Genomic DNA, 26711 nt, shown 5'->3' on the forward strand with positions numbered 1-26711 from the left:
CAACAACTCTGCAGCAGTTTGGGAATACGGCCCACAAGCAGGACCTCTTTTGTAGCAGCAGAAGAAAATGGGTGAAACTGAAAGGCAGGGACTGGCCTGGCGTTCGACTTACGCCTGTCAGGAGAAAACCTCATTCGAGCCAGGAACGGATCTTTAGAGCACTCTTGAGTGGAGCAAACAAGGACCAGCTACGTTCCTTCGACGGCCTGCCTTGGAAACATCTCCCCAAAGAGTTGGAAGCTAAGGCTGAAGCTGCAGAAGGGGAGGAAGCAAAGGAAGGGAGGGGCAAAGATGGACTTTTCGTCTAAATGAAGCCTTTGTAGTGTGATTCAGCTGTGCTCATGGGGTAAGCCCTGCCAAAGGGAACTTGGCTTGGAAGGATCATCCCAGCCCTACAGGATGTGGTTTCCAAATTCATCCACTGCTTTTTTCTCTCTCTCCTCCTTTCTGTTTTATTGCGTGGACATCCGGACTCCACCCCGATCCCCAGATTTCTCTATCCTGCAGGGAAGCTTCTGGAAAAAGGCATCTCCAACCTGGATAGGAGGTGGATGGAGCCCTGGTGGAGATGAAGCAGATAAGGCATTACAATAGTCCTCACTTAATGACCACAGCTGAGACTGGAATTTCAGTTGCTAAGCAAAGTGGTCATTAAGTGAATCCAACCTAATTTTACAACCTTTTTTGCAGTGGTCATTAGTGAATCACTGAGGTTGTTAAGTGAACCACGTGGTCGTTAAGCAAATCATGTGGTTCCCCATTGATTTTGCTTGCCAGAAGCTGGCTGGGAAGGTAAAAAAATGGTGATCATGTGACCACGGGATGGTGCAACAGTTATAAATGCAAAATGCCAAGAGCCCAAATCGTGATCACGTGACTGTGGGGACGCTACGATGGTCATAAGTGTGAGCACCAGTTGTAAGTTGGGTTTTTCAGCACTGTCTTGAGTCTGAACCATCACTAAACAAATGGTCATTAAGTGAGGACTACCTGTGCGCCTTTGGAAAACTGGAGGCCCACCACCACACTGGCCGAGGCCAATTTGGATAGGGACCAATAGAAGGTGCTGGGCTTTTCTCTGATGAATTGGTCTGCCCCCTTTCACGGAAGGGGGGTGAATAATTATTCAACAGCACCCAGCGTAAATCGGGAAGAAAGCGATCAATAGAGAAAGGCAGCCATAAGTAAGAGGTTGGTGTAGTTGGGACTGTTGTCCGCTCTTGTAGTATTCAACCAGTGAACATTAGTACCCAAAGTATAACCATTGGCACTGAGAGGTAGCTATATTCTCTTTTCTTACAAAGAACAGGCAAGACTTGCCGTACCTGAAAAGGTGACAAATCTTAGGTTGCCTGACTCTCAAGGAAAGCTGCTAATTAGTCGGAGAGAGAGAGGGCGGGTGAGTAAATGAGAGCTTGAAAAATGAATTGCTTCCGGGCTGCCTCGTTTGTCCAAACGTTGGCCAGGCTGTTCAATCAAATTTTCACTGAGCACCAGAACCATCAACTGTCCGTCAAGGGATCAATTTTCACGTGTCAAGGAAACACACCTAGCAGGGACCTTTTGGGTGTGGGTGTGGAAATGTCGAGATGGTGGCATGACAGTGCCATCAAAGTTGCTTGTGGACATGGGTCCCTCTTGCAACGCATGAAGGGACTAGGACTGCATGGTGCCCCTGCCATCTTGCCTTTTTTGACTGCCCCCCCCTGCATACGACCCTGATGCTTAAGCTCAGCTGCCTTTTGAGGAAGCAGAAACTCAACTCAGTTCCTAGAAAGGGGGCAGATTGGCCAACAGCTTCACTTGAGGGTGGACGCTTTGCTGAACTGTGTCTCTTCCTTTGTACAAGTCAAGTGGTAGCTTGGAAACTACACATCATGCACATGAATAAGGACAGAGAAAGAATAACAGCTGGGAGGCTTTCCCCCGACTCCCTGTGAGATGTTGTGACCCCAAATGATCATCTCAGCAACCCAGAGGATAGAAAGCCACAGAGAAAGGGAGTGCGAGGGCGAGAGATGTCTCTTTTGGGAATCTGAAGCTTCCTGTTCTGAAGTAATGATACTAAAAAGGGCTTAGAAGTGCTCAAGAGGCATCAGCTTTGAAGAATGCTTCTCTTTGGCTGACCCATAAACGGACTGTTTTTCCCCAAGGGAAAAGTCTAAGGAACGATTACTGTTGAACTGCTGAGTCCAGAAAAAACGGGGCATCTTGATGGCATAGTTAAATATTAGGAAAAAGAGAAGGAGCCAAGCACCTAAGGCACTGGGTACTCCTTGGATGGGTCAACCTTATGGAGTTGTACCTGGTTGAGGAAGGGTGATGCAGCTTCACCAACATTCTCCAGAAGATGTGGTGAATCATGATTAAGGGTCTTTCTCAACTTTGCCCCTCACCAGGGCACAAACATGCTCTGTCCACCTCTTTTCCTTGCCATGTCTTCATGTCGTTGCCTTCACGTGTTCCCCAGCCCATGAGCAAGACAGCCCAAAGTCATCTTCAGCTGTACCGATGTCAAGCCATCTTCTACTCCTTATTCTGACACTATCCCAGGTCACCTCAAGGTGGGCAAAAATGCTGAGGCTTTATCACCAGTTGCCTTGGAGGGATGTCCATGGAATGGCAGCAACTGAGAACGGTGGCAATTGGGGCTGGTTGGCAGCCAATTTCATACCAGTATAGTATTTGGGCCAACTTAAGGGTGGGTAGAGAACACATCTGCAGCTCAGCAATGGGGGAAGGCCCTAAACGAGCCAGCAGGTAGGAAATCTCCAATATGAAGCACCACAGGTTTAGGCAGGGCAACAGGACAAATATCTTGCATGCAGAAGATTGCAGGTTTCCCAGGAAACTGATGGGAAACTTTTGGAGAATGGTAAGTCAACTCAGAGAGCATTGGAATGAATGTACTAATGATCTGTCATGCATGAAATGTTTTCATAGAACCAAAGGTTAGGAAGTGTTCTAGGAGGCTGTATTACACCTCGATCCACAGTTAGATCTGAAATGCAATTACAGCATACCTGACTTCTTAAATATCTTCCAGGATGCAGCCTTATCTACTGCAGAAACAGCTCCCATCCGCAACCTTAGCCAATATTTGCTTTGTGGCTATTTCCACCGATTGGTTCTAGTCCAGTCCCATCTTCAGGCAGATGCTTCATTTCTTTGGAAAGGCCACAGCTCACTGCAAGAGTAGGTGCAGCTTCCTCTGCCAGAGGTGTTCAGCTCCAGGTCCCATCATCCCCAGCCACCATGGGCGGCAGCAAGCAGGAAATATTTCTGGTGGAATACTTTTGGAGCTGGAAGGGTTACTGTCTCAGAATGAAGTTGGAATTTCCTTCTAGCCCAAGGACCCTCTCTTGTTGATTTAGTAGACCTAACAGCCACCACTGGAGCAAAGCTCGAATCCCACAGGCCTTCTACAGCAGTTTGGACCTTAGGAACTCACCACCTTTTCTGAGGCAGGAGCTGCATTGCTTGGGAACCCAGAGGACAGATTGTGTGGGTCGAAAATCAATTGCTTGCAGATCCCATTGCTGAGTTTCTCCTAGGAATCTGCTCCCGCTCTCTGCTTCCACTGCAGCTGCTGGCATGCTACCAACTTGCCTCTTGAACCTCCCCCTGGAAGGTTCCTGGGGGATCTCCTGGCCCTGAGACAAGTGTGGGAAGACCAGAAGGGCCTCTGGTGGAGGACCAGCAAACTCCATTTGGCATGGATGGGAAAAAAGAAAGAAAAGAGAAGGATGACTCACAGTTATTAATAGTGAAACATTGGCAGGTGTGGAAAGCCAACATATTATTAAGTCTCAACAGTGAAACCCAGAACTCGGCTGGCCTCCCCTTCACAAAGCCTGCACTTGAAGTATGTTCAGCACCACGATTTCTTCCTTCCAATGTCACCCCTTCTTATTTCTGGTGGAATTTCCCGCCGTTTAATGTGATCCAGAAAGGCATTGTGTGTCATTGCATAACACTAGAAGCCGATCTCTGGTGAGTGTGCCATGCTGCTGGGCCAGAGGGACTTTGTGTCCTGCTACCCAGTTTGGTGGGTATCTTTGCCAGCCACGGAAGGCTACGCGGTGGGTAAGGCAGTGGTTGTTGATTGTGGAGTAAATTTTGACGGCATGAAGCACAGCTCCCTGAACGTTCTTCCTACTCCTTTGGAGGGGTTTATGGTTCCAGAATGCTCCTTAAGATGATATTGAATAACATTTCCCATCCTTGCACATTGCAGCATCAAAAATTCAGTTCCCTTATGCCTGGTCTGGCAATGCCTGGATTTGTACCCCCGTGTCATACCGGGCGGTGAGATTTTTGGCGTAAAGTGCTCTGCGAATCCAACCATTCTGCCCTGTAAGCCACAGTTTTGGGCTTATTGTACTGTACCAATGCAGCCACAATTGGTTTGTTCAAGAAGCCAGGATTAAGGAAGCCATGTCTCAGGATAATGTATGAACCCAGGCCATTTGTGTATTAGGAATATAGAGAGTGTTTTTGAGCAAGAGTTTCAGCCCCTATTTGCAATGTTCAAGAAATCCTGTCAGATCCTATCTTTGCCAGCGCTTTTTGGAATTGCCCAGGATAGAAACTTCAGTGGGCAAAGCTGGCGCCCAGCCTTACCGCTAACTCATTATGGTCTGCCCCTAAAAATAATGTATGACTGCAGTCCTTAACGTTCTGAACACAGATCTGCTTCAAATTAGGAACACAGGAAGCTGTTTTGGTTCCCCTCAAGCTGACTCAGTCTATGTAGATTAGGCCTTTGGCCAGATCTATTTGGAGATGCCCAGAACACAAGAATAGACCAGCAGAATCAAGCCAAGGCCCATCTTAGTCCAGCATTTGGTTTTCACAGCAGCAGACTTTAGGGGGGCTCACAGGCAGGAGTGGGAGACACATTCCTCTCTTGCTGTTGTTCCATCCATTGCTTGGGATTTGTAGGTCTGCCCCCTTTTGCCTGAGGGGAACATTGAGTTTCCAGACAAACAGCTCTCTACCCCAGTTCTCCATGAATTTATCCAATCCCCCTTGAGTGCCATCTTAGTGACATCACCACATTTTATGGCAATGAATTCCACAGGTGGTCCTCCTCCTCCTCCTCCTCCTCCTCCTCCACCACCACCACCACCACCTCCACCTTCTCCATCTCCATCTCCATCTTCTCCATCTTCTCCATCTTCTCCTTCTCCTTCTCCTTCTCCTTCTCCACCTTCTCCTTCCCCTTCTCCTTTCTCCTTTCTCCTTTCTCCTTCCCCATCTTTTCCTTCTCTTCTCTCTTTCTCCTCCTCTTTCTTCCTCCCCTTCCCCTTCCCCTACATCTACTTGTAAGAAAGACTTTTGGTTGGTTTTTGGTTGCTGAGTTCGTTTCCATTTCAAAAGTGGTAACCGGAACGGTACAGCACGTTCCAGATGTGACTATACCATAGATTTGTAGAACAGATGACATCTGGGCCTTTGGCATATAAAAAACTGCCTTGCCATGAAAATACAGCTCCTTCTCCCTGATGGAGGGAGATATCCCTCTCTCATGGCACATGAGGAAACAAATTGCCGCAAATCACTACCAAAAAGCCAAAACGTCCATGGAATTGCGGGACAGCTGAACATAAAGCCTTTTTCCTAAGGTGGCAAAATCCCACATGCCCTTATTTGAGGTTAAATCCTCTTGGGTGACCTTTAGAGTCGGTTTCAACCTGATTAAAAAGCTTTAGCTCAATTAATCATCAGAGCTTGGCGCTTTCTACCCAGTGAATCTATGAATGAAATCACCATACGTCTGCTCACAGTTTTAATACCCTTAAAAAGGAAGCATGCCTCTTCCATTTTTTTAACTGGTGCATACAGGTGCTGTAGAAAGGATCCCTCCTGAAGAGGCATTCCCTCCAGAGGAAAGGACCTCTTCCTTTAGCGCTTCCCCTCACTCTAATATCTGAATTAGCCCTGGAGGCAGATGATTTTTATATTTGTGCAGACAGAAACTAGGCAAATGATTCCTACACATTTATCCAGGGAGGGGGAATTCTCAAGGACAGGATTCCTCGCTGGGCACTGGGAGAAACAATGCTGCTAACCCACTGCCCCAGGAGATATTATACCCCTTGGTATTTTCCCTTGGATCAAATGGGTGTGGGAAGCTGGGGGGCTGCAGACCAAGGGGGACAGCACAGGAGAAGACATTTGCACACCCCCTTTCTCTCCTTGTGACAGAAGTAAATGCAAGACCTCCATGCGCTCCACAGATTTTCTTCCCCACTGAACAGGGAAACGACGCAGGTAAATCCAGCACCAATATTGAAGGGGGACTCAATTATTCATGGAGCATTCCTACTCATTTTCTTAAAAAAAAAATTGCTCAGCTGAGAAGAAAACACATTTAGACGATCAAAACTATTTTCTGAAAAGAGGCCGAAATGGCCATTTTCCTTTTCTTCCCCCCACCTGAAAATAGAGCGCTTGTGTTCTCCTGTGGTTTTATCCAGGAGAAGCATTTTCCAAGTTCTCAGGACCAAAATGCATAATCCAGTTTTCTTTTCCGTTTGAGAACAAGCTATGGAAGGAGTAAATGATGGCTCTCCTCAGCCTAATATCAAGATAGGTTTAGAGATGGTGAAGGATGTGGAAACAAAGGAAGAATCAGAGCCTCCTCCATTCTTCCTGCCCACCTTCCTCTCGGCCAAAACGGTCTTCTTCTCAGCCAGCCCCCGCCTTGGTTCTCAGAGGAAATGACACCAGCTTCCCTGAAGTTCTGTGGGACAGGATGCATAAAACAAGACCACCAGCATTCTGGGTCTTAAAAAAGTAAGCAGAGGAGAACGGGCACGTTCCACTGGGACCTCCCTTGCTCCAAAGGCAGAGAGAGAGAGAGAAGATCTTTATCCTAGATTCCTCACATTTGCTCTGTTGGCAGGAAAGATCTGCGTTTAATTAATACACTCCACTTCTTGGCAGCTGGCTTCCGTTTGCTGATGTACAATGCATCATCTTCAATCTCTCCCCGAAGGCCTCCCCAGATTCTGCATTCGTTGTGCAGGGCAAAATAATAATTTAAAAGAAATGATGCATCAGAGAGCTCTTTTTGGGGGGGAGTGGGTGGCTGGGTAAGGGAATCCTGAACAGAGTTCACATTGCTTAGTTAATTCTCACAAATTTGGTCAGCTAGGATTAAAAGAGCATAACCTTGTTGGATTTCAGTTAGAAGAAGGTACAGATCTCATATAACATCTACCATCTTCCTGTCTCCATTTTGGAGAGGACCCAATTGGGGGGTCTTTGGGGTACTCTTTGGAATTATATTCCAAGGGTTTGGAAACAAATGAGAAGACAATGGACATCCTTTACCAGGCCCTTAGCTGATGCAGCGAGATTAGAAGGATTCTCATTCTTCGTCCATCATAACAGGATCTGAAGAACTAACACCTCTTGTTAGCTTTGAAGAAATATCTCACTGACTTCAAAGATGCCCTGATGATGTTCCCTCACCTGGCCATGACATGTCTGCAGGAAAACAACCATGCTCAAAGGAGACCAAAAGCTAACCCAACAAAAATATTTCACTGCATGGTGTCCCAACCAGAAGACCATTTTGAAATTTTGACCACCTGCCTAACATCTAATACCCCATTTGTCTCCTGTTGTGAAGGAAATCAATTTAGACGTCAATCATGGAATAGTGTGTGTACTCTTTCCCCCCCACTGAGGTGTTAGATCATGTTGTGGTTGACCAAGAATGAGAATGGTCTCTTTGCAGTTTGTGGTGAGTTCTTCTGAAGTCTCCTTCCGCACACCATTCTGGATTGCCCCACAAACAAAACTCTGGGTGCAGTAAGAAATAACGCTCACAATATTCTCTCCCTTGAGGATTTATCCCTGTTAACAATCCAGTCAAGTGCATTTCTGAAAAGCTGAGTCATAAGACCTTCCTTGGGCATCCTGCCCCCCCTTAGAAAAAAAATCTCCCTATTCTTTGGACCCACATGGACAGCCCCACCCCACCCCTTTCCCCAATCCAGTTGCTGCTTTCATTGTCTGCAGCCACTTGGAGAAAAAAATCCGCTCTTTCTGGGCTGTTGTTTTCCAGCTTTTGCCAATCTGCCCAGCAGCCAATGGCTCAATAATATCTCGGGCGTGGTTTCCAACAGTACTGCACAAGCTGTTCTGAAAAATTATATATATTACAACAGGCAGGCTAGTCCTTAGAAGGGAGGAGGGATGGAAAATATGTATTCATCAGTTGAAAATAAAAATGCACCCTTTCCCCCAGTCGGAGAAGAACAGCATAAAGCAGGCAGACAGGAGAAACAGAGGCCCACTTTGATTCCTTTGAAGGCCCATTATCAGGACAGGAAGATCTTCCAGGGTCCCATAAAACTGGAGAACATAGACCTCCCCTGGCTTCTTTTTTCTGGCTCTTCATGCAACCTCTGGTTGTAGAGGAACACAAAGCATCGCACTCATATCCCTGTTTACAACCCCCCCCCCCATCTCCCCTCCAAGGCTCTAGTGATCATACTGGAGCCTTGTACGAAACCAGCATGTGCTTTATTTGGATTTGACTTAGCTTAGGTTCATCCATCACGCTGAGACATACTGGTTTATCTGTCTCCCTGGAATAAACCACAACTGGCTGGGCTTGCCTGACCCGGGTGTCTCCAGGGTACAGTGAAAAAGTCAAGATGGCAGCTGAAGTGGTGTGATTGAAGCTCCACCTGGGCTGCCTAGGAAAATCAGGCGGAGCCCAATCACGACGTTGTGGCCACCATCTGGACTTTTTGTGACCATGTCCTGTGTGTGTGACACATTAATAGCCACAAGCTCTAGTTTGCAAACTGCAATAGCTGGGTTCATACAATGGCTTGAACCCAAAGGGAGGGAACAGGGGAACTGATGGCATTGCACAGATGATAGACATGACATAATTTGGGTCAGTCAGCTCCATGGCTGACGCAAAGCTCATAATTTGATTCCTTTAGGTGATGACACCGTCATACCTACGATGTCCTACACATCCTTGCCTTCCATGGATGCCCATGAAAATGTCTGCTGCAAGCCGTGGTTTTATGGTTCAGAGAATGAACTCACCAGTTCTGGCTTAGTGGCTACATCATGGGATTAGCTCTTTGTGGAAACCCAGAATGTTAAGTGGGTCATTTCTTCCAAGTGCTCTGCATCGAGCGAGGGGATATATTTTCTATGAAGCCCTGATGGCTCAGATCATCCACACTGCATGGGAATAAGAAGACGGGGCCGGCCAGCAGTGTCTGGAACAAACTACAATAACTTCAAAGTGACAACACGGAAGCAATGATGTGATCATGCAGATCAGTCTCTGTTCTTTACTGCATTCACACAATACTCCACACCAGAAGAGTCAAAGAACTTGTGCGGTTGCATCCATACAATGTGCCAAGCTTGGGTAGTTTTAACTTTGGGGAGGGATTTCATTTGTTTGTCTGGAGGGTTAGCATGTTGTGTGAATTCAGCCTGGTTGGTTAGTTTACGTTTTCAAATATTGTGTGAACCCAGAAAATGGGTTAATTCGGTAACCTGGGTGTGCTGTGGGAACAGGGGTCGGAAATGGCTTTATGCTGACTTTGCTTTTTAGTTAAGAGATGAATTATGAGTTTTTTGTGGCAGTTGTTAAGCGAATTACTGTGAGCGTTAAGTGAACCGTGTGGTCGTTAAGCAAATCACGCGGTTCCCCATTGATTTTGCTTGCCAGAAGCTGGCCGGGAAGGTTGAAAATGGCACTCTCCTGACCACAGGATGCTGTGACGGTCATAAATGTGAACTGGTTGCCAAGCGCCCAAATCGTGATCATGTGACCACGGGGATGCTGTGACGGTCCTAAGTGTGAGGACCAGTTGTAAGTTGGGTTTTTCAGCTCTGTCGTAAGTCTGAACCATCACTGAATGAATGATTGTTAAGCCAGGACTACCTGTATTATCTGGAGGACCACTGATGACGGCCAAAAGAAAGCTCACTCGTCTGCCTTTTTCTAGCACAACTTCTCTTTAAACGGAGTCCTATATCAGGGCTTGTACTGACCAAGACAGGAGAGAGAGTGGGGGACAGACAGGGCTGCAGCTGACTCTGTCCCTGACTGTGCATGTCATACCACGGGTCCATCTCCTTCAGCGTTTGTAACAGCAGTTTCCTAAGATTTCAGACAGGATTCTTCCCTCCTGGGAATTGAATTCTGCACCTTCCTCCTCTCTAGCACATTCTCAACCGCTGAGCTATGGTGCTTCTCTGCAAGGTTTAAGGGTCCAGACCACCCGTAACTTCCTGTGCCTGAAGATGGTACAGGGATGTGGACGTACTCCGCTAGATCTTCACCGCAAAACCATTAATTCCACAAATCTACCTGACAGTGTGTAGATGGCTCCTCAGAAGCTTCCCGAGTCCACTTGACTGGTGAGATAATTTATTTTATTTATTTTCTATCCCACCTTTATTATTTTTATAAGTAACTCAAGGCGGCGAACATACCTAGTACTCCTTCCTCCTCCTATTTTCCCCACAACAACAACCCTGTGAGGTGAGGGGCTGAGGGAGAGTGGCTGCCCAAGGTCACCCAGCCGGCTTTCATGCCTAAGGTGGGACTAGAACTCTCAGCCTCCTGGTTTCTAGCCTGGTGCCTTAACCACTAGACCAAACTGGGCTGAAACCTACAGGGTGAGCCTCGCCAGTTACTATGCTGCAAACACACCACTTTCCATGCATGGATTTGTGCCCCGTTTTGCATTATCCTCCCTTCTCTGGCTAAAAAACCCCATCATCCTCAATTATATCCCTGAAACTTAATTTCCTTCCCTCTTATTTAAAGCTGTATTCTTTAATCATTGCTAAGTCATGTTGCTGATTACAGGCTGAGATTCTCTTTGCACGTCACGTCCTGAAGTTGTTTAGTGAGCGATGTGTGTGCAGATTTGATGACGCCTATTTTGTCTTGGGTTTGGCTGTTGAATGTCAATTGTGAGAAGGTTTCTACCATCCTCAATATATCAGTTACCTTACATTCAGGAAAGGCCATTTTAGGGCAAATGTGATGCAACAAATAACATGAAAAGAAGAGATCATTATATGCCCTTTTGTCACTGGCCAGACTGAAATGTGGAAGCTCAGTAAGGGCAAGAAGAGCTAAATCCATCTGGGAGGATCTGGTGATTTTTCAGGAATTTATTGATTCCAGAGAAGTCATCATTTCTCTCTATTCTGCATTAGTCAGACTATACCTAGAACAGTGTCCAGTCCAAGGCATCACATTTTAGGAAGGACATTGACAAACTGGAACATGTCCCAAGAAGAACCACCAAGATGCTAAGGACCCTGGAAGGAAAAAGGGATGAAGTATTGTTGGAAGTGTTGGCTACATTTAGCCTGGAGAAGAAGAGACTTCAGGGAGACATGATAGCTGTCTTCAGCTACCTGAAGATCTGTAATGGAGAAGATGGAGCAGAACTGTTCAAGGTTGTTGCAGAAGACAGTCCAAGGAGCAATGGATACAAATGAGAAGGAAGTAGATTTTGGTTGAACATCAGAAAGAACTTCTTAATGGGAAGAGCTGTTGACCAACGGAACCATAGTTTTGCCAGGCAGTGGCCTATCCTTTGCAGGTTGGTGTTGAAAGAGAAGCTGGATGGACACATGTTGGGGATACTGTACTAGTGATTCCTGCATGGTGCAAGGGGTTGGACTAGATTAGGGATGCTTTCTAAATTAGACCACCACCAGTTGCAACAATAATTTATCATGTTAGCCTTTCAAAATGAGAAATATCAAAGTAGTTAACAATCAGGATGTACCAACATGTCTTAAAAAAAACTGTAGTAGGTCAGCAGAGAGAAAAAACTCCATGAATCCAAGCAACGCCAATAAGACAGAAGTTCTCAAACTTAGTGGTGCCATGAATCACTATAATTTCATGTAAGACTGACCTTCTTTATCACCTTCCCATCACAAATCCAAGACCCTGCTCTAAAAAATACAATTAACTAAAGTTATATCAAAACCCTTGAGAAATGTAGCAATTTGGGCATGTAAGATTGGCAGACACAAATCTTCCATATGTATAAAAAAAATCCCGTTGAGTTGGATGGCATTTCTTGATAATAAAAGGTTCAAAGATTTGGTCTCTCAGTGGACTGAAGACATAAGGAGAATAGCTTAATATCTCTATTGAGAGTGGATGGTGAAAGTATGAGTGCTGAGAGATACTTTTTTTCCTTATTAAACTCTTCCTTCTCTCTTTTTAATATTGCAGATACGGTATACAGATAATTAAAATGATTTTAAGGGCCGTCAGCTCTAATCTAGAACTCACTAGCCACGCTTCTGCTGAGAACTGGGTTGATGCAGTACAGGTTGTGCCCAACTGGACTAAATAGGAATACATACATATTCAAATGTGGGAGAAATGCTCATCCATAAATCACAATTATGCCCATGAAGTTCTATTAAAAAGGAATTAGTGGAAATTAAAATCTTCATTATGTGCTTAAGTTCCAGTATTTTCAATACAATTAGAGCTAAGATACAAGTTCACATTTTTCCCTGGACAAGCTGTCTGTCTGATAAACATGGAGTATGGATCTATCAAGGTTCTGGCTTTGCTTGGGCTTGCAAAAGTCCAGTCCCATTTAGACAGACTTTGGACTTTCCTTCTGTGAGTTTTTGGCTTAGCCATAATGATGTGGCAATTTAACAACCAGGCCTCATAACCTGGATCAAATCAGCTAGGTAACATCTTTGGGGTACATGATCTTGAAGCCCCCTTTTCACTCATCTATTTTTCTTGATTCTAGGCATGCTAATGCTGTCAAAACATGGATCAATGTGTAAATCAAAACAAATTATTATTAAGAGGCTGAATCCCTACATTGCACCAAGCTACTAGTTGCTTAACCACTGTTTGTTGAATAAAGCACAGCTGGCTAGGTTCACAGATAAGGTGAAGATATAAGCTATGGTTATAATTCAAATAGCCAGATTCATACAGTAAGCTAAACCTGAAACAAGGAAACCATATAACAGGGTTAGTGCAATGTGTGTGAGTTCAGCCAATTTATAGCAAAAACATGGCTATATTACTTCTAATGATATTGTCAGGACTTGAAAATAATTGGTTTTAAGCTTGTTTGCAATTCTCCGATGGAGATTCAGATCTGATTTAGTTCCAAAAAGCTTGCTTTGCCAGTCAAAATGAATCAGATTCCCAGCTGATCCATGTTCCTTAGTAGACTTCGTGTAATAGAAGTGAACCAATGGCTTTTTAGCTGTTTCCTCTGTTTTTCCCAATCTTTTGCAGGGGAAAGAGAAAGCAGAGAGGGGTAAAATGATGTAGCCTATACTAAGTCATGGCTGGCTGCAGTGCTGAACAGAGAGATAGATAGATGATGATTGATAGATAGATAGATAGATGATAGATAGATATAGATATAGATATAGATATAGATATAGATATAGATATAGATATAGATATAGATATAGATATAGATATAGATAGGAGAGAGGGACTGGCCCAAGGTCCCCCAGTTGGCTTTGTGCCTAAGAAGGGAGTAGAACTCATGGTCTCCCAGTTTCTAACCTGGTGCCTTAACCACTGCACCCAAGTGTCTCTCAAGAGCTTTTTGTAGCAGCTTGTTTACAAGTTGATCTTTCTCTGCTCTCATACAGCCTCCAGTCAGTTAGACAGTCCCTGTTGTATCCAGCCTGCAACCCACTCCATTCCAAGGTGCGGATTTGGCAACAGCACTTCTAACAAATTGATTAAAAGCCAGCACTATACAACAGAAAACTCAGTTAAAATCTAAAGTATAATGCAATCCAGATATTATAATAATAATAATAATAATAATAATAATAATAATAATAATGAGGAGGAGGAGGAGGAGGAGGAGAAGAAGAAGAAGAAGAAGAAGAAGAAGAAGAAGAAGAAGAAGAAGAAGAAGAAGAAGAAGAAGAAGAAGAAGGAGAAGAAGCATGGCTAGCTGTTAAAAGCTCCCCAAACATGTTCCATCTTGCCACACTTGCAGAAAATGCTTAGGCTTGGACAAGCCTCAGGCAGCCCTTCAGCAAACCGCAGGGAATGTCACCTGGAGCTCGCTGAAGACTCAGGCTTGGAGGGTGGAATCCAAGGACAGGGCAAGAATAAATGTTCTTGACCAGGAAGATCACCTTGGGAGTAGTTCCTTGAACTACTTGGCATTCCATGTTCTTCTCAATGGTGTCCCAGAAACCTTAACCTTCTCTGGTTTGGTCTGTCTTCTCCCAGTCTTGGTCCCAGAGGGTTTTCCAAGAGCACTGTCCCACAAGCTTTCTCAGCAAAGAAGAGGGCCAAGCATCTCCAATATCAGGTCCTGTCCTACCAGATCTCAGCAATGGTGCCAGGATAGCAACCAGACCAACTCTTCCTGTCCTGGATCTAGCAAATTCTGGCCAGGAGCTTCCTCTGCTGTGTCCTCAAGCATGTCATTGTCTATGGTTGAAAGCCAGGAGATGGAGGCACACAGGAGTGCTTGACTCTGTTGGGACAGTTGCACCTGGCAGACTTACTTGGGAGTAAACAGTTGGAGGGAGCCAAATCTGTGTTCAGGCAGGATCACAGGATATTGGTACTTAAGGACCAAAAGACGAAATCTCATGTGAAGATCTCAACTTCTGTGCTTGTTTGCTTGGCTTAAGAGTTGGAAATGTAAATTGAGATCCAGGGTGTCTCGAATACCTCCTTGTGCTAAATGGTGAAATAAGATTGCAACACCCTTCTCTGGCTTAAACTCTTCCAGAGCAGGGGACTATTAGTGCCCCCATCCAACAGAGCCAAGCCGGGCAAGAGGGGAGTTGTAGTCCCCTGCATGCAGACTGGAGAAGCCATTCCAGTCCATGAGCAGGAGTGCTTGATTGTTACAGAAACCGCTTTGCCATTGCTATGCCTTAAAGGGATCTCCCCCCCACCTTAGAAATCAGTGTGATGTTGAAATACTTCTACATCTCAAATCCATAAATAAGATTTTCTTGCATCAGTTGGTGAAAGGAAGAAAGGAATGAAGCAGGGCAGCTACAAAGCTGGGCTTCGAGCAAGCTGACATGTTTCCAGACTGTGCTCAGCTTTGGTGATGTCAGAGCTCAGCTCGTAACTCACTCCGATTTTCACCTTGTGAATTCTCTGGTTCTTAATTTGGATGCCTCCCTCATTCTAAAGCTATGTGCTTCTCAACTGCCTTGCAGTGAGGAAAGAGGTTGTGCAGCAAGATTCCCCAGAACGTGAAGAGCAGATACCAGCATCCGGCTTCCGGTGAACCATTTTGCCATTGGTCATTTTTAACAGAGGCTTCCAGTGGGGGAAAAAAAAGAGAAAAGAAACGTTTCATTTTCTTGCTCCTTGGAAGAGTAAAATTCATCCAGTTTGGGAAAAATGTCCAGAGGCTCCTGCAGAACGTGCATCATCCTGGCTTATCTGCTGATGAAAACTGCATTTCCTGCTGACTTTAAATCACGGTACAAAAACAAGCAAATTCCAACCCCCGGATTAAGCCCATTTTAACCTTGGTGGGGAACACGGCCTTATGCATGCACATGGGGTTGCTAAAAATAAGAATGAGATCAACATATCCCTATTAGATTCCCACGATATTGGGCTGTTCTTTCCTCTTCTGACACCATTCCTTTTCCCCCCCTGTTTCCCATCAGCTGGAAGCTCTTTTTCCCCCATCTGTTTTAGAACTGCAGCCTTAAAATAAGTGGCGTGCTGTGGGGTGGGTGCAGGCGGGATGGGGAGAGGAAGTAAAAATGACTCAGATAGTTCCAAGTAGCACAGAAGATTCAGCCAGATCTCCTGCCAAGGGTGTTGCGAGGGTTGTCCTGACTTTTGAGGCAGCCCCAAGACGTTGCCGCAGCGCGCATGAGGCCGAGAGGAATGCAGACTTGTAAGGTCCCCCTAGAAATGCCCATTTGCTAAATGTTAAGAATCCCAAAACCTTCACAATCAGTGATCGGTAACATCCTTGACATTGGCTGGATACCTTTATGCACCGAAGAAGGCAGGAGACAAGAAACGGATTTTTTAATAGGGAGGAAATTCCCCATGTTAGATGCCCACTTCCTTTGACCTGGGGTCGTGCCTAAATCAAACAGGTTTGGTAAGTTGATGATGCATAACCAAAGCCTATCAGGACTATTTCTCCAAAATGAAAATGGGACCTTAAAGGCAACTGGGAACCCTTTAAACCAATGTCACACATAAGGTGAGATTGGGGGAAATTAAAGAGTGGGAAAATCCAAGGAGCATTGCAAGTACTGTAGAAATCATGCCCACTGAACTAATGATATTGGAAGAAAAGTCTGATTTGATTCATTTCTTCAGGCAGCAACGTCTGTATAAATCCGGAGCGCATAATCTCCATCCCAGGGTGGCACGTGGTCCTCGAAAGTCTTGGGCGTGGCCCTCAAGCCCCTCTATTAATTTGACAGGGACAAGGTATAAGGGTATTGGAGAATAATTGTGTCACCTACATTAATCACCCGGATTTAGATTTTAATTACGTGGAAGTATATTAAATCAGAGGTTGCTTTCATGCAGGATCTACCCACTTTTCTGCATACTCTTTGTATTTATTTTTATGCCTCTGCAGTTGTCATGATTGTGGTGGGATCAATACCCAATCAATCAGTTACTCTGGAGAAGGGGGCCTTCCTAATTGGCCACTCAAAAGCCAAACTGAGAAAGGTTGCTGATTCTGGGCGTAGATCAAGGATGCAAAAAAGCGCCTCTTCCAAGACCTCTTTTGGAATCTCAAGAATGGGTGGGGCCGAGAAATTTGGATTTAAAGAAGGATTTAGAGAAAAAAAATAGTTGTTGTAAGCCTAGCAGGAGATCAAGGATCCATCTGATCCCTTCCACTAACTCATGTTGGCCCACATGGATTCCTGCCCCAGCCACTTTTGGAGTAGGGTCCTCAAGATGTGTCTGAAAGCCAAAACATCTGGATCACCAAATCAATTTTCCTAATCAATAGCTGCACTTGCATTTTGCATGATCACACAGAATCTGGAACCTTTAGGATGGAAAGCCGGTCATCTGCCTGGTGGAAAGCAACTGCGTTGCCACTTCCTGCTCATCCTTCGCAATGACCAGTGGCTCCCTCTTATGGGAAACACACTGCAGGTAGTCCTTCCTTAACAACCACAACTGGGACAGGAATCTTGGTTGCTGAGCAAAGCGGTCATTAAGTGAATCTGACCTGATTTTACGACCTTTTCGTTGTGGTCATTAAGCGAATCACTGCCGGCATTAAGTGAACCATGTGGCTGTTAAGTGAATCACGCAGTTCCCCATTGATTTTGCTTGCCAGTAGCTGGCCAGGAAGGTCCAAAATGGCGATCACGTGACCGCAGAACACTGCGACGGTCATAAGTGTGAGAACTGGTTGTAAGTCAGTTTTTTTCAGCACTGTCATAAGTCTGAACTGTCACTAAATGAATGGTTGTTAAGTGAGGACTACCTGTACAGGCCAAGTAGATATTTCCACCACCTCTGGCTAGGATGCTCAAGTAGGTGGAGGTGATGGCACCTGGCCCACCTTGGCTGGTCTCTGAAGCTAGGCAGGGTTGGCCCTGGTTAGTGCTCAGCTTTGCTTTTATTGCTCTGTTTATTTCTTCATCAAATTTACATACTGCACCCTCTCAGCAATTCCCTACTGGGGTATTCTTGAACTATTCTGGGAAGCTAACCCCCCCTTCCTTCTCCCTGGAAAGCCTCTTCTGTAGCCCTGCCAAGAAAACTGCAGCAATGGTGCTACCAGGAATTGAAGTTGACTTGAGGGCTTTTAGCAGGTGATGTGAAAGGTCCTCTCCCTGAAACCCTAGTAAGCCTCAAGGGAGCTGTGTACAGGTAGTCCTCACTTAATGACCATTTTTTTAGTGACAGTTCAGACTTACATTGGTGCTGAAAAAACCAACTTACAACTGGTGCTCACACTTACGACCGCTGCCGTGTCCCTGTGGTCCCATGATCGTGATGTGGGCACTTGGCAACCGGTTTGCGTCTATGGCCGTTGCAGCATCCCGTGGTCACATGATCACCGTTTTCGACCTTCCCAGCCAGCTTCTGGCCAGCAAAATCGGTGGGGAACTGTGTGATTCACCTAACAGTCACATGGTTCACTTAACAACCACAGTGATTCACCTAATGACTCCCGCAAAAAAGGTCATAAAATTTGGTCGGATTCACTTAATGACTGCTTCGCTTAGCAACTGAGATTCTGGTCATTAAGCGAGGACTACCTGTAGAGAGCAAGAAGGTGACCATGATGCAGATGTGCAGGAATTGTTACCCAGACCAAAAGAGTTGAAGCATTTTTTAAGTCCAGGACATCCAGATAACATTCAGAAGCAGCTCAGACGGAGGTTGCCCTGATTCACCGGAGATTAAGAAGGAAGTCCAGCACAATCAGACTTGCCAGATTCTGTTATTAGAGCCAACCAAAGCCAATCTCAATCAAAGTTTTAGCCTCCTGTGGAGCTGATTGCCTGGTCTGGTCGATCCAGTGGGGCTGGCAAGTGGATACTGAATTAGGGGCACGAGGAGGATCTAGTCTGATAGATTTCAGCATAGCAAGTGACAGCAAGGACCAGTCAATTCCTGGCTGTATCCTGGCTCCTTCGGATGAGCAACTGATTGATCCACGAACCAAGGAAAATATTAGGAACCTTGAGAATCCAGATATTGTTCTAAGAAGTGTGTCTGAATCCATTGGCTGCATCAGGAAATCTCAACCAATGGCAGGAAATGACAAACAGCAACATCAGAGAATAATTACATTTCACCCTGCCTTTTGGCTTTAGCTGCACCCGAAATCCAATTCCTTCTGAGTATAACTGAAGGGTTGAGAAGAATGCCTTCTTTGATGCAGCTGGAAGCTGTCCCTGTCTTCTTCTCCAAAAGCAATGAGGAACATTGACTCGATGTCCCTGGTATTTTGCTGGACCCTAGTCTGGTGATCTAGCATTTTTTGGAAACAATGTGCTTGCATAAAGCATCACAGCCAGAGCTAGAATCAAGGCCAGTAAAATAATCAAGGGTTATGTCTGGTTCAAGTTCATCTGGGTGCAAAAAGTTGGAAAAGAGAAGTGTCCTTGCTAGTGAAGAAAAATTCAGTCTGGTAGACGGAAGGGCTTTTCAAAACTTCTTTTCGGGAGGAGAGAATTTGGGTGACAGGATCAAGGGTGACATGATTGTAACAAAAGGGGAAAAAACGAGGAATTGCACACTTTTAGTATAGCTTTAGAACTGAAACAGCGATGGGTTGAATCAGTGCAAAAGTTTGCTAGCAGATGGTATAAGATATATAGTGTGAGAACAGATGTGCAACACTGTGGAATTAATGAACTGGTACAATTGGTCAAAGAATTGAACAGAAATGCACACATTGCAGAGAAATGTAAAATATTCTATAACGCTATTTCGCTGATTAATATGAGGTAACATAACTGTGTTTATCACCATACAGTTATCGCATCTACAAAGTTTTTCACATTAATGATCTGCTGATTTTCCAATAATAGATATGTCAACAGTTCTTTTGTTCTTCTGATGATCTCTCCAAGATAATGGATCTATTAATTCCACATTAGCTTTCAAGAGAAAATAAATTACCGTTAATCAGGCTCATTAAACTGATGAGCAAACAAGCTATTTGAATCCATGTATATGTAATTTAATCCTATGCTTTTAAATGCCAGAAAACGCCAAATCCAACAGCTCAATCAATTAAGCAATTAGCCAATGACAATATCTTTCAAGGCATTAAATATACAAGTATCTAAGTATAATATTTATGGCCCAGTGTATTTCTCAGAACTGCAACAAAGATTGGCTTATCTATCAAACACAATATATCTCAGCAGCACCTGACTCAAATATTGACTATTAATTCATAATGCAGCCGTTCTTGATAGCCATCCAATCAATTTTCCTACGGTGCAAGAAACAACTTCTGGTGTCTCTGGATAATTTTTTCCAACTCTCAGCTACCAGATGCGGCTCAAACGGCAGCTCTAAACTGAAATACCATCTTGCCATCATCATTTTTTAAAAATTCAAAGCAGTGTGTTTTACAGAAAGCATGATCAATGGATGAAGCCAGAACAAGCATGAACAATAATGGAAAAAATTAGTCATGACAGGTACTGACAAAAGAAACTAAATAATTTTCAGTGTAGGGGTGGGATGTTGGAAAATCGTTTGGCTTTCAGCAAATCCAAGGCTGGCTGAAGAGTTCTCCATCTTACAGATACGACAATTCTTCATTGATGGGGAAGAGGTAAAAGGACCAAGGCGAGAGATATTTCAGCAAGATATTCAAACAACAGCTAGAGGGAAGATGAGGGACCTCTAAGATGGTCAGAAGAATCGAGCCTCACATTGGGTCCAAATGGATGAGGCTCTTTCCTTGATGATTTATATGACTGTCCTAGCAGGGATAAGGATGAAATAGAAAAGACAGAGGAATGAAATAGGGAGAACTGCCAAAGATTTATAGGGCCAAGTTACAGAAACCACCCAGCGGAGAAAACTCGGTCACCAGTCTCTGGAAACGGGTTGCTATTTTGCATTCCTGTTTATCCTGCAGAATGAATGTAACCGTTCATTCTGTTGGATTGGGTCCCTGCCTAGATGGCACCACCTGACCTCACATTCAAAAAACAGGGAGGAGCAGGCAAGTCCAAAAGAGATGGATTCACTTGCAGGATTTTATCTATTCCTAGTATGCGGGCGGGGCACTCCCTGGCTTCTCTAGCCAAAATCGCACCACCCCACAAACGGGGGAATATATCAGTAGGCTCCAGGGAGCCCAAAGTTTGGAGAGCTACAAAAGGTATTTATGGAAAAATGGAGAAGGTAGACTTCCCCAATGCATTTGACGTTAAACTCTCATTCTAAGCCATCACGATCTTTGCTGGCTTTCTGCTTTAAATGGCATGAAAGTTCCCTGATGGAGCATGCATAGCAGGCACAAAATAAACCTCTGGAGGAATTATTTATAAGGTTATACCAAGGGTATAAGACTTCTAGATGTTACAATATTATATTTCCAGCAGTCCAAGCCTGCATGGTCAGTGATGAGGGAGGCTGGAGGTTGAGGATCAGAAATATCTGGTCATTTTCAGGTTGTCCATCCTTAGAGGACATCAGATACAAAAGTTATTGTAAGCGAGTAATTCTAACTACATAATTCTGGAATTGTGATTTGTGGCTTCGGTAATAAAACCAGAAGCCTATGGCTGAGAATTGTTCAATTCAAATCAGCATGCTAAGTTCAACCTCCCTCTATGCAGACGTTGGGGATTTCTTTGCCCTTCAAGAACTGCCAATAGTCCCAAGGACATAGAAGTGATTCTCAGCCAAATCCCCTTGTCAGCTCTTAGACCAGTGTTTCTCAGGCTTGGGAACTTGAAGATGTGTGGCCTTCAACTCCCAGAATGACACAGCCAGCTATGCTGGCTGGGGAATTCTGGGAGTTGAAGGCCACACATCTTCAAGTTCCCAAGCCTGAGAAACACTGTCTTAAACCCTAAAAAGAGTGACCTTTAGTGGTTCACTTCTCTCCAATATTGCTGCATGTTTCCTTCTTCATTCATTCAAGCAGCCTCTCCTGATCTTAAGAAGCATGAGGTTTCTTCTCTTTGGTCAATACCCTGGTCAACACTTTTTAATTCAATGTCTGATTCCTCTATCATTTTCCTAAAGGAAACCTACTCTTCCAAAAAGTTCAGCCCGTTCTCTACATCTTCAGCCTCTTGCTTCTATGCTCCTCTTGTCCCTTAGCTTTTCTACTCCTCAAAGTCTTCTTTTGGCACTAACAAACTAGTATCTTCTAAATCAGTGTTTCTTTTATTCCAGCCAACTTGACGATTTTCCTTTCCCACACGGGAGTTAAACTAAAAGCTGATTTGTTCTCTTGGCAACCACAGTTTGTGAAGGCAAACAGTCTCAGAAGCTTCCTCGCCATTAGCTAATAAAGGATGCAAGTATGCCTTTTTTGGAACCTAAGTCAACCCAACGAAATAAAAATAGATATATTTATTTCTCCTAGCATATTCCGGTTGGAAAAAATAAATAAAATAAGGGCAAAATACTTCTGCTATATAAGGGCAAGAAGCATATGGCGTTGTAAGTGGGCAGCAGTGATGAATCAGTGCTTCATGATGTCTGGAGGTAACATGCAACTTCCCTTTAACTTTATAGCCTTTATCAGGTTTGTAAAATGTTCAGTTTCCTCTTGATAATCATGAAATCTAGGATCTTGCTCCCTTTCAAGTAACTGCTGACTGGGTCCACAGTGGAGAATCAGTTTCTCAGCATGGTAGATCAATTGGCAGTTCAGATTTTAGATACCTAGTATTCCTTATATGCCAGGACATACTGTGTGTAGCTATACTCAGTATTTGGCTATATTCAAGCAACTAGGCAAATGATATACTCAGAATCCACACTGCATTCAGCAGTTGGTGCTCAACATCCCCATGGCTCTTAACCTCTGAAAAGGGATGTTCTAAGAGCAATCTCAGCAGGAAAAAGAGGACTGAGAACTTTGTTGTGCCCTCGGTAAGAAGATCCGAAGAAGGTGTTGATGCTACCTCAAATCCCATAACTTGATAGACAGAACATTGACTTTCCAGACTGCATTCATTTCTTATGTGCCATAAAAGGAGAGGGTTAAGCCAACTCCCCTCACCTTTCCACCGATGAGACTGATTTCACAGCCTAGCATGCACTCAACCTGTCCCTGCTGTAAACTGGGTCTCCTAGGGGACATCTGCATCTCACATAGCTGGGATGTCCACCCTGCAGCCCTCAGCTTCAGCTGATCTCTTATTTAATCTATTAAAGGGAGCCTGCCCTTAAGAAGTCTGCTCCTTCTGCTCCTTATAATTGGAATTTAAATATAGGTCAGAAGATGCTCATTCTAACAATCACCAAATACCACGCTCGAGAATTCCAAAAGCTGGAAGGATAGGAAACCAACAACATATGTCTCTTCAAATTTCTGGCTCACTCATAGTCCCCATTCCTTTCTTTGCTGCTGTCAGACAAGTGTCAGCCTCTCTCTGTCCCTTAGGGATGCAAATGTTGTACACGCCAACATATTGCCTTGGCCTGACTGGTGCATTTTGCCCATTTTGCCAAAACTCCATCACTGTTCTTCTCCACTGGAAAGCAAGAAAACAAATCCAGAAGAAGAGAAGATGGGGAAAGGGGGATGGATTACTTACCTCCAGACTCGGGAACGGCACAAATTGGGAGAAGATGTAGCAGAAGTTGGAACAGGGGCCAAAAAGCCCATGTTCCTCGAGGAAGTCTAGATGCCATGGTATTGCCTACAACTGGACCAGTGGCTCTCAGATCATTCCCCTCACGCCGAGAAGGATCAAGCGGGTGAGTCAGGCGTTGGAAACAGAGGCTGTCTGTTTTCAATTGAGTTTTCAGCTACTACTATATTTAATAAACTTGCAGGGAGGGACATTCTAAATTTCCCCACCAGTCACAAGCGGGCTGGGCTAGAAGAGGCACCTCTCATATTACAGATTAGTTCTCTTCTTAAAGGGAACTTCAGTTCTTCCCTATTTCTCTCCTCAGAGCACATACAATTTCTATTTTCTGTCTCTTCCAAAATCATTGGGGCCTCCAAGCAAATGGTTCAGCTCTTTCTTGTTCTGGTTTTCACTGTGACAGGAAGATGCGCCACAGTGCAGAGAAGAGTTATACTTAAAACCTGATGGCCAATTTGTAATCTGGATGTGGTGGATTTGCCACTGAAAAATCACGGGCCAAGCCAAGTTGTGTGTTTTTGCCCAGGATTCTCTTCCACAGATTTGGGGGTGCTGAACATCTCCTCAACCTGTGGAAACCAGTTGGATCGAAATCTCCCCTCTTCCCATAGATAGGCAAGGAAATGATCTCTATCCCAGTCTCATGAATATGAAGATGTAGTTGAAGACCCTTGGGGAAACTTTCGCAGCCTCTTGGATTGCAGCCTGAATGATTGCAAGTGACACAAGGCAGATTTGGAGAAGAAATGGAGCAAAGCAGGATGGTTTGACGGTTGCTTCCAGGAGGAAAAGTCCTGAAGGGGGGCTTCAGAAAATGCAATGTGTACTTTGAAGCACTTCAAGCCAGGGTATAAGGCAGCACGGCAAGGGCACTTGTTTGACAAAACCAAGAACCCTGATAGAACGAACAACAATGCCAAACAGATCAAAGAGCAGCTGATGGGAAAGATCTTGAGAACCTGGAGAGATGCTACCCATCTTGGGTAGAAAATGCTTACTTGAGAGGGTGCTCCAAGACTTGGTGAAGTGGATTCCAGTCCAGGAAGAGTTATTGCTTCTTTAAACTCTATCGATAAGTCTTCTTGTGTTGGCATTTCAGGAGCTGTAGTGGACTGGCACTCCTTGGAATATTGAGCTAGATGGTAAAATCGTCTGTTCTGACCTGATCTAAAATTCCCTCCTATGTTTTGGTGGAGATCCAGAAGAAAATGGAAAGGGCAGACAATAGTTACTTGTTCACCATGACCCAAGAGAAGAAATGCATCACCAAAAATGAGAATTGATGATGTTGGTTTGTAGATGTTCTCTCCCTCCTTCCCTCCCTCTGAATTGTTATGCATAATTTGAATATTGTAGAATTGCAGTGTTAAAATCGCTGGAGGAAACATTAACCATCTCAGAGATGCAGATGATGCCACTTTGATGGCTGGAAGAGAAGAGGAACTGAGGAGCCTTATGATGAAGGTGAAAGAAGAAGGTGCAAAAGCTGGCTTGCAGCTAAACCTCAAAAAAACCAAGATTATGGCAACCAGCTTGATTGATAACTGGCAAATAGAGGGAGAAAATGTAGAGGCAGTGAAAGGCTTTGTATTCCTGGGCACAAAGATTACTGCAGATGCTGACTGCAGCCAGGAAATCAGAAGACGCTTAAACCTTGGGAGAAGAGCAATGACCAATCTCGATAAAATAGTCAAGAGCAGAGACATCACACTGACAACAAAGGTCCGCATAGTTAAAGCAATGGTGTTCCCCGTAGTGACATATGGCTGCGAGAGCTGGACCATAAGGAAGGCTGAGCGAAGGAAGATCGATGCTTTTGAACTGTGGTGTTGGAGGAAAATCCTGAGAGTGCCTTGGACTGCCAGAAGATCAAACCAGTCCATCCTCCAGGAAATAAAGCCAGACTGCTCACTTGAGGGAACGATATTAAAGGCAAAACTGAAATACTTTGGCCACATAATGAGAAGACAGGACACCCTGGAGAAGATGCTGATGCTAGGGAGAGTGGAGGGTAAAAGGAAGAGGGGCCGACCAAGGGCAAGGTGGATGGATGATACTCTAGAGGTGATGGACTCGTCCCTGGGGGAGCTGGGGGTGTTGACGACCGACAGGAAGCTCTGGCGTGGGCTGGTCCATGAAGTCACGAAGAGTTGGAAGCGACTAAACGAATAAACAACAAAGAATTGCAGTATTCTTGGTGACCATGTCCACGTGGCAAGAACACCTTCATGAACAGGATGAAGATCAGGTTTTCCACTGTGGAATCAGAGTGGCTGCATAATATATCTTAGACCTGTTCCTTGAAATTTGGAGAGGTGGAAAATTTGGCCATAGGAATGATGGCATGAGCTTCAGCTGCTACAAGAACAGAGGTTTGTCAGAATGGTGACAATATGGACTTTACTGGAGAACCAGGCAACCTATAGACCTCAAACACAGAGGCCCACAGTTTCATTTGCAAAATCCACTGCAAGCAAATAGATCTCCGGCATGAATAATCTGACCAACTTAGCATGTTTTAGAGAGAGAGAGAAGAAGGAGATGTCAAAAGAGAAAGTATAGCGGGGCCACCTACTTTGGTCTCTGGCCCCACCCATGGCTTGTTTAAATTCCACCCACCTTTGATCTGCAATTACTTCAAAAGAAATGAGGCATTGGCATCTTGTAGTCCTCCAGGTGTGCCAAGTCTCAAGTCTCAACAATCTACAATAGGGTTTCTCAACCCTCGGGTTCCGTGAGAGGTCACTAGGGGTTTCCTGGGAGATCATGATTTATTTATACAATTATTTCAAATTTGGGCAACTTCACATTAAAGGGGTAAGTTTCATTCTTTGTTTCTAGTTTAAGAACACTGTTTGTGCATATAGACAGGTCTACCCGTGAAACGCATATAATAATTTTTGTAACTTCTGGCCCATATTGAGCCTGAATGTGCAGGGGTTCCCTGAGGCCTGAAAAAAACATTTCAAGGGTTCCTCCAGGCTCAAAAAGTTGAGAAAGGCTGATCTAGAACCTAGATTACTCTGTCACCAGGTCAAGATCTGTCCATTCCTCTTTTAAAATTACACCAGTGGAAAGAACTGGATTGCTAGCCTATCTTGCATTTTTAAAATAAATATAAAAAATAAATAAATGACCTTGAAACAAGGTGAAGCATATCTTGGACAAAGAGGAGAATACCGACTTTTGTCAATCTATCTTTGAAGAGCAAAATTGGAAACCTATGTAAACCATTGGTGGGGGAAGTTTGATTTATTATTACTGGCGTGTTTTTAAAATAATTTTGATTGATTCCTATCATTGCTTTTATCACTGTTAACATGTTGCAACCCACCCAGACTTCTTTGAGTTGGGCAACCTCTAAAAAACACAAAATAAAT

General features: G+C 44.4%; 1 protein-coding gene across 1 annotated transcript in view; it reads right to left on the reverse strand.

The window, feature by feature from the left end:
- The window catches only part of CSPG4 (chondroitin sulfate proteoglycan 4), a 64653-nt gene extending 41198 nt beyond the window's left edge, over positions 1–23455 (reverse strand). The window contains exon 1 of the mRNA XM_063314464.1: positions 23275–23455. Coding sequence (XP_063170534.1) covers positions 23275–23371 — 97 coding nt within the window. The 5' untranslated portion in view covers positions 23372–23455. The remainder of the gene's footprint in view (positions 1–23274) is intronic.
- Positions 23456–26711: the final 3256 nt, after the last annotated feature.

This window comes from Candoia aspera, chromosome 13, assembly GCF_035149785.1.
Source record: "Candoia aspera isolate rCanAsp1 chromosome 13, rCanAsp1.hap2, whole genome shotgun sequence".
Lineage (NCBI taxonomy): Eukaryota > Metazoa > Chordata > Lepidosauria > Squamata > Boidae > Candoia > Candoia aspera.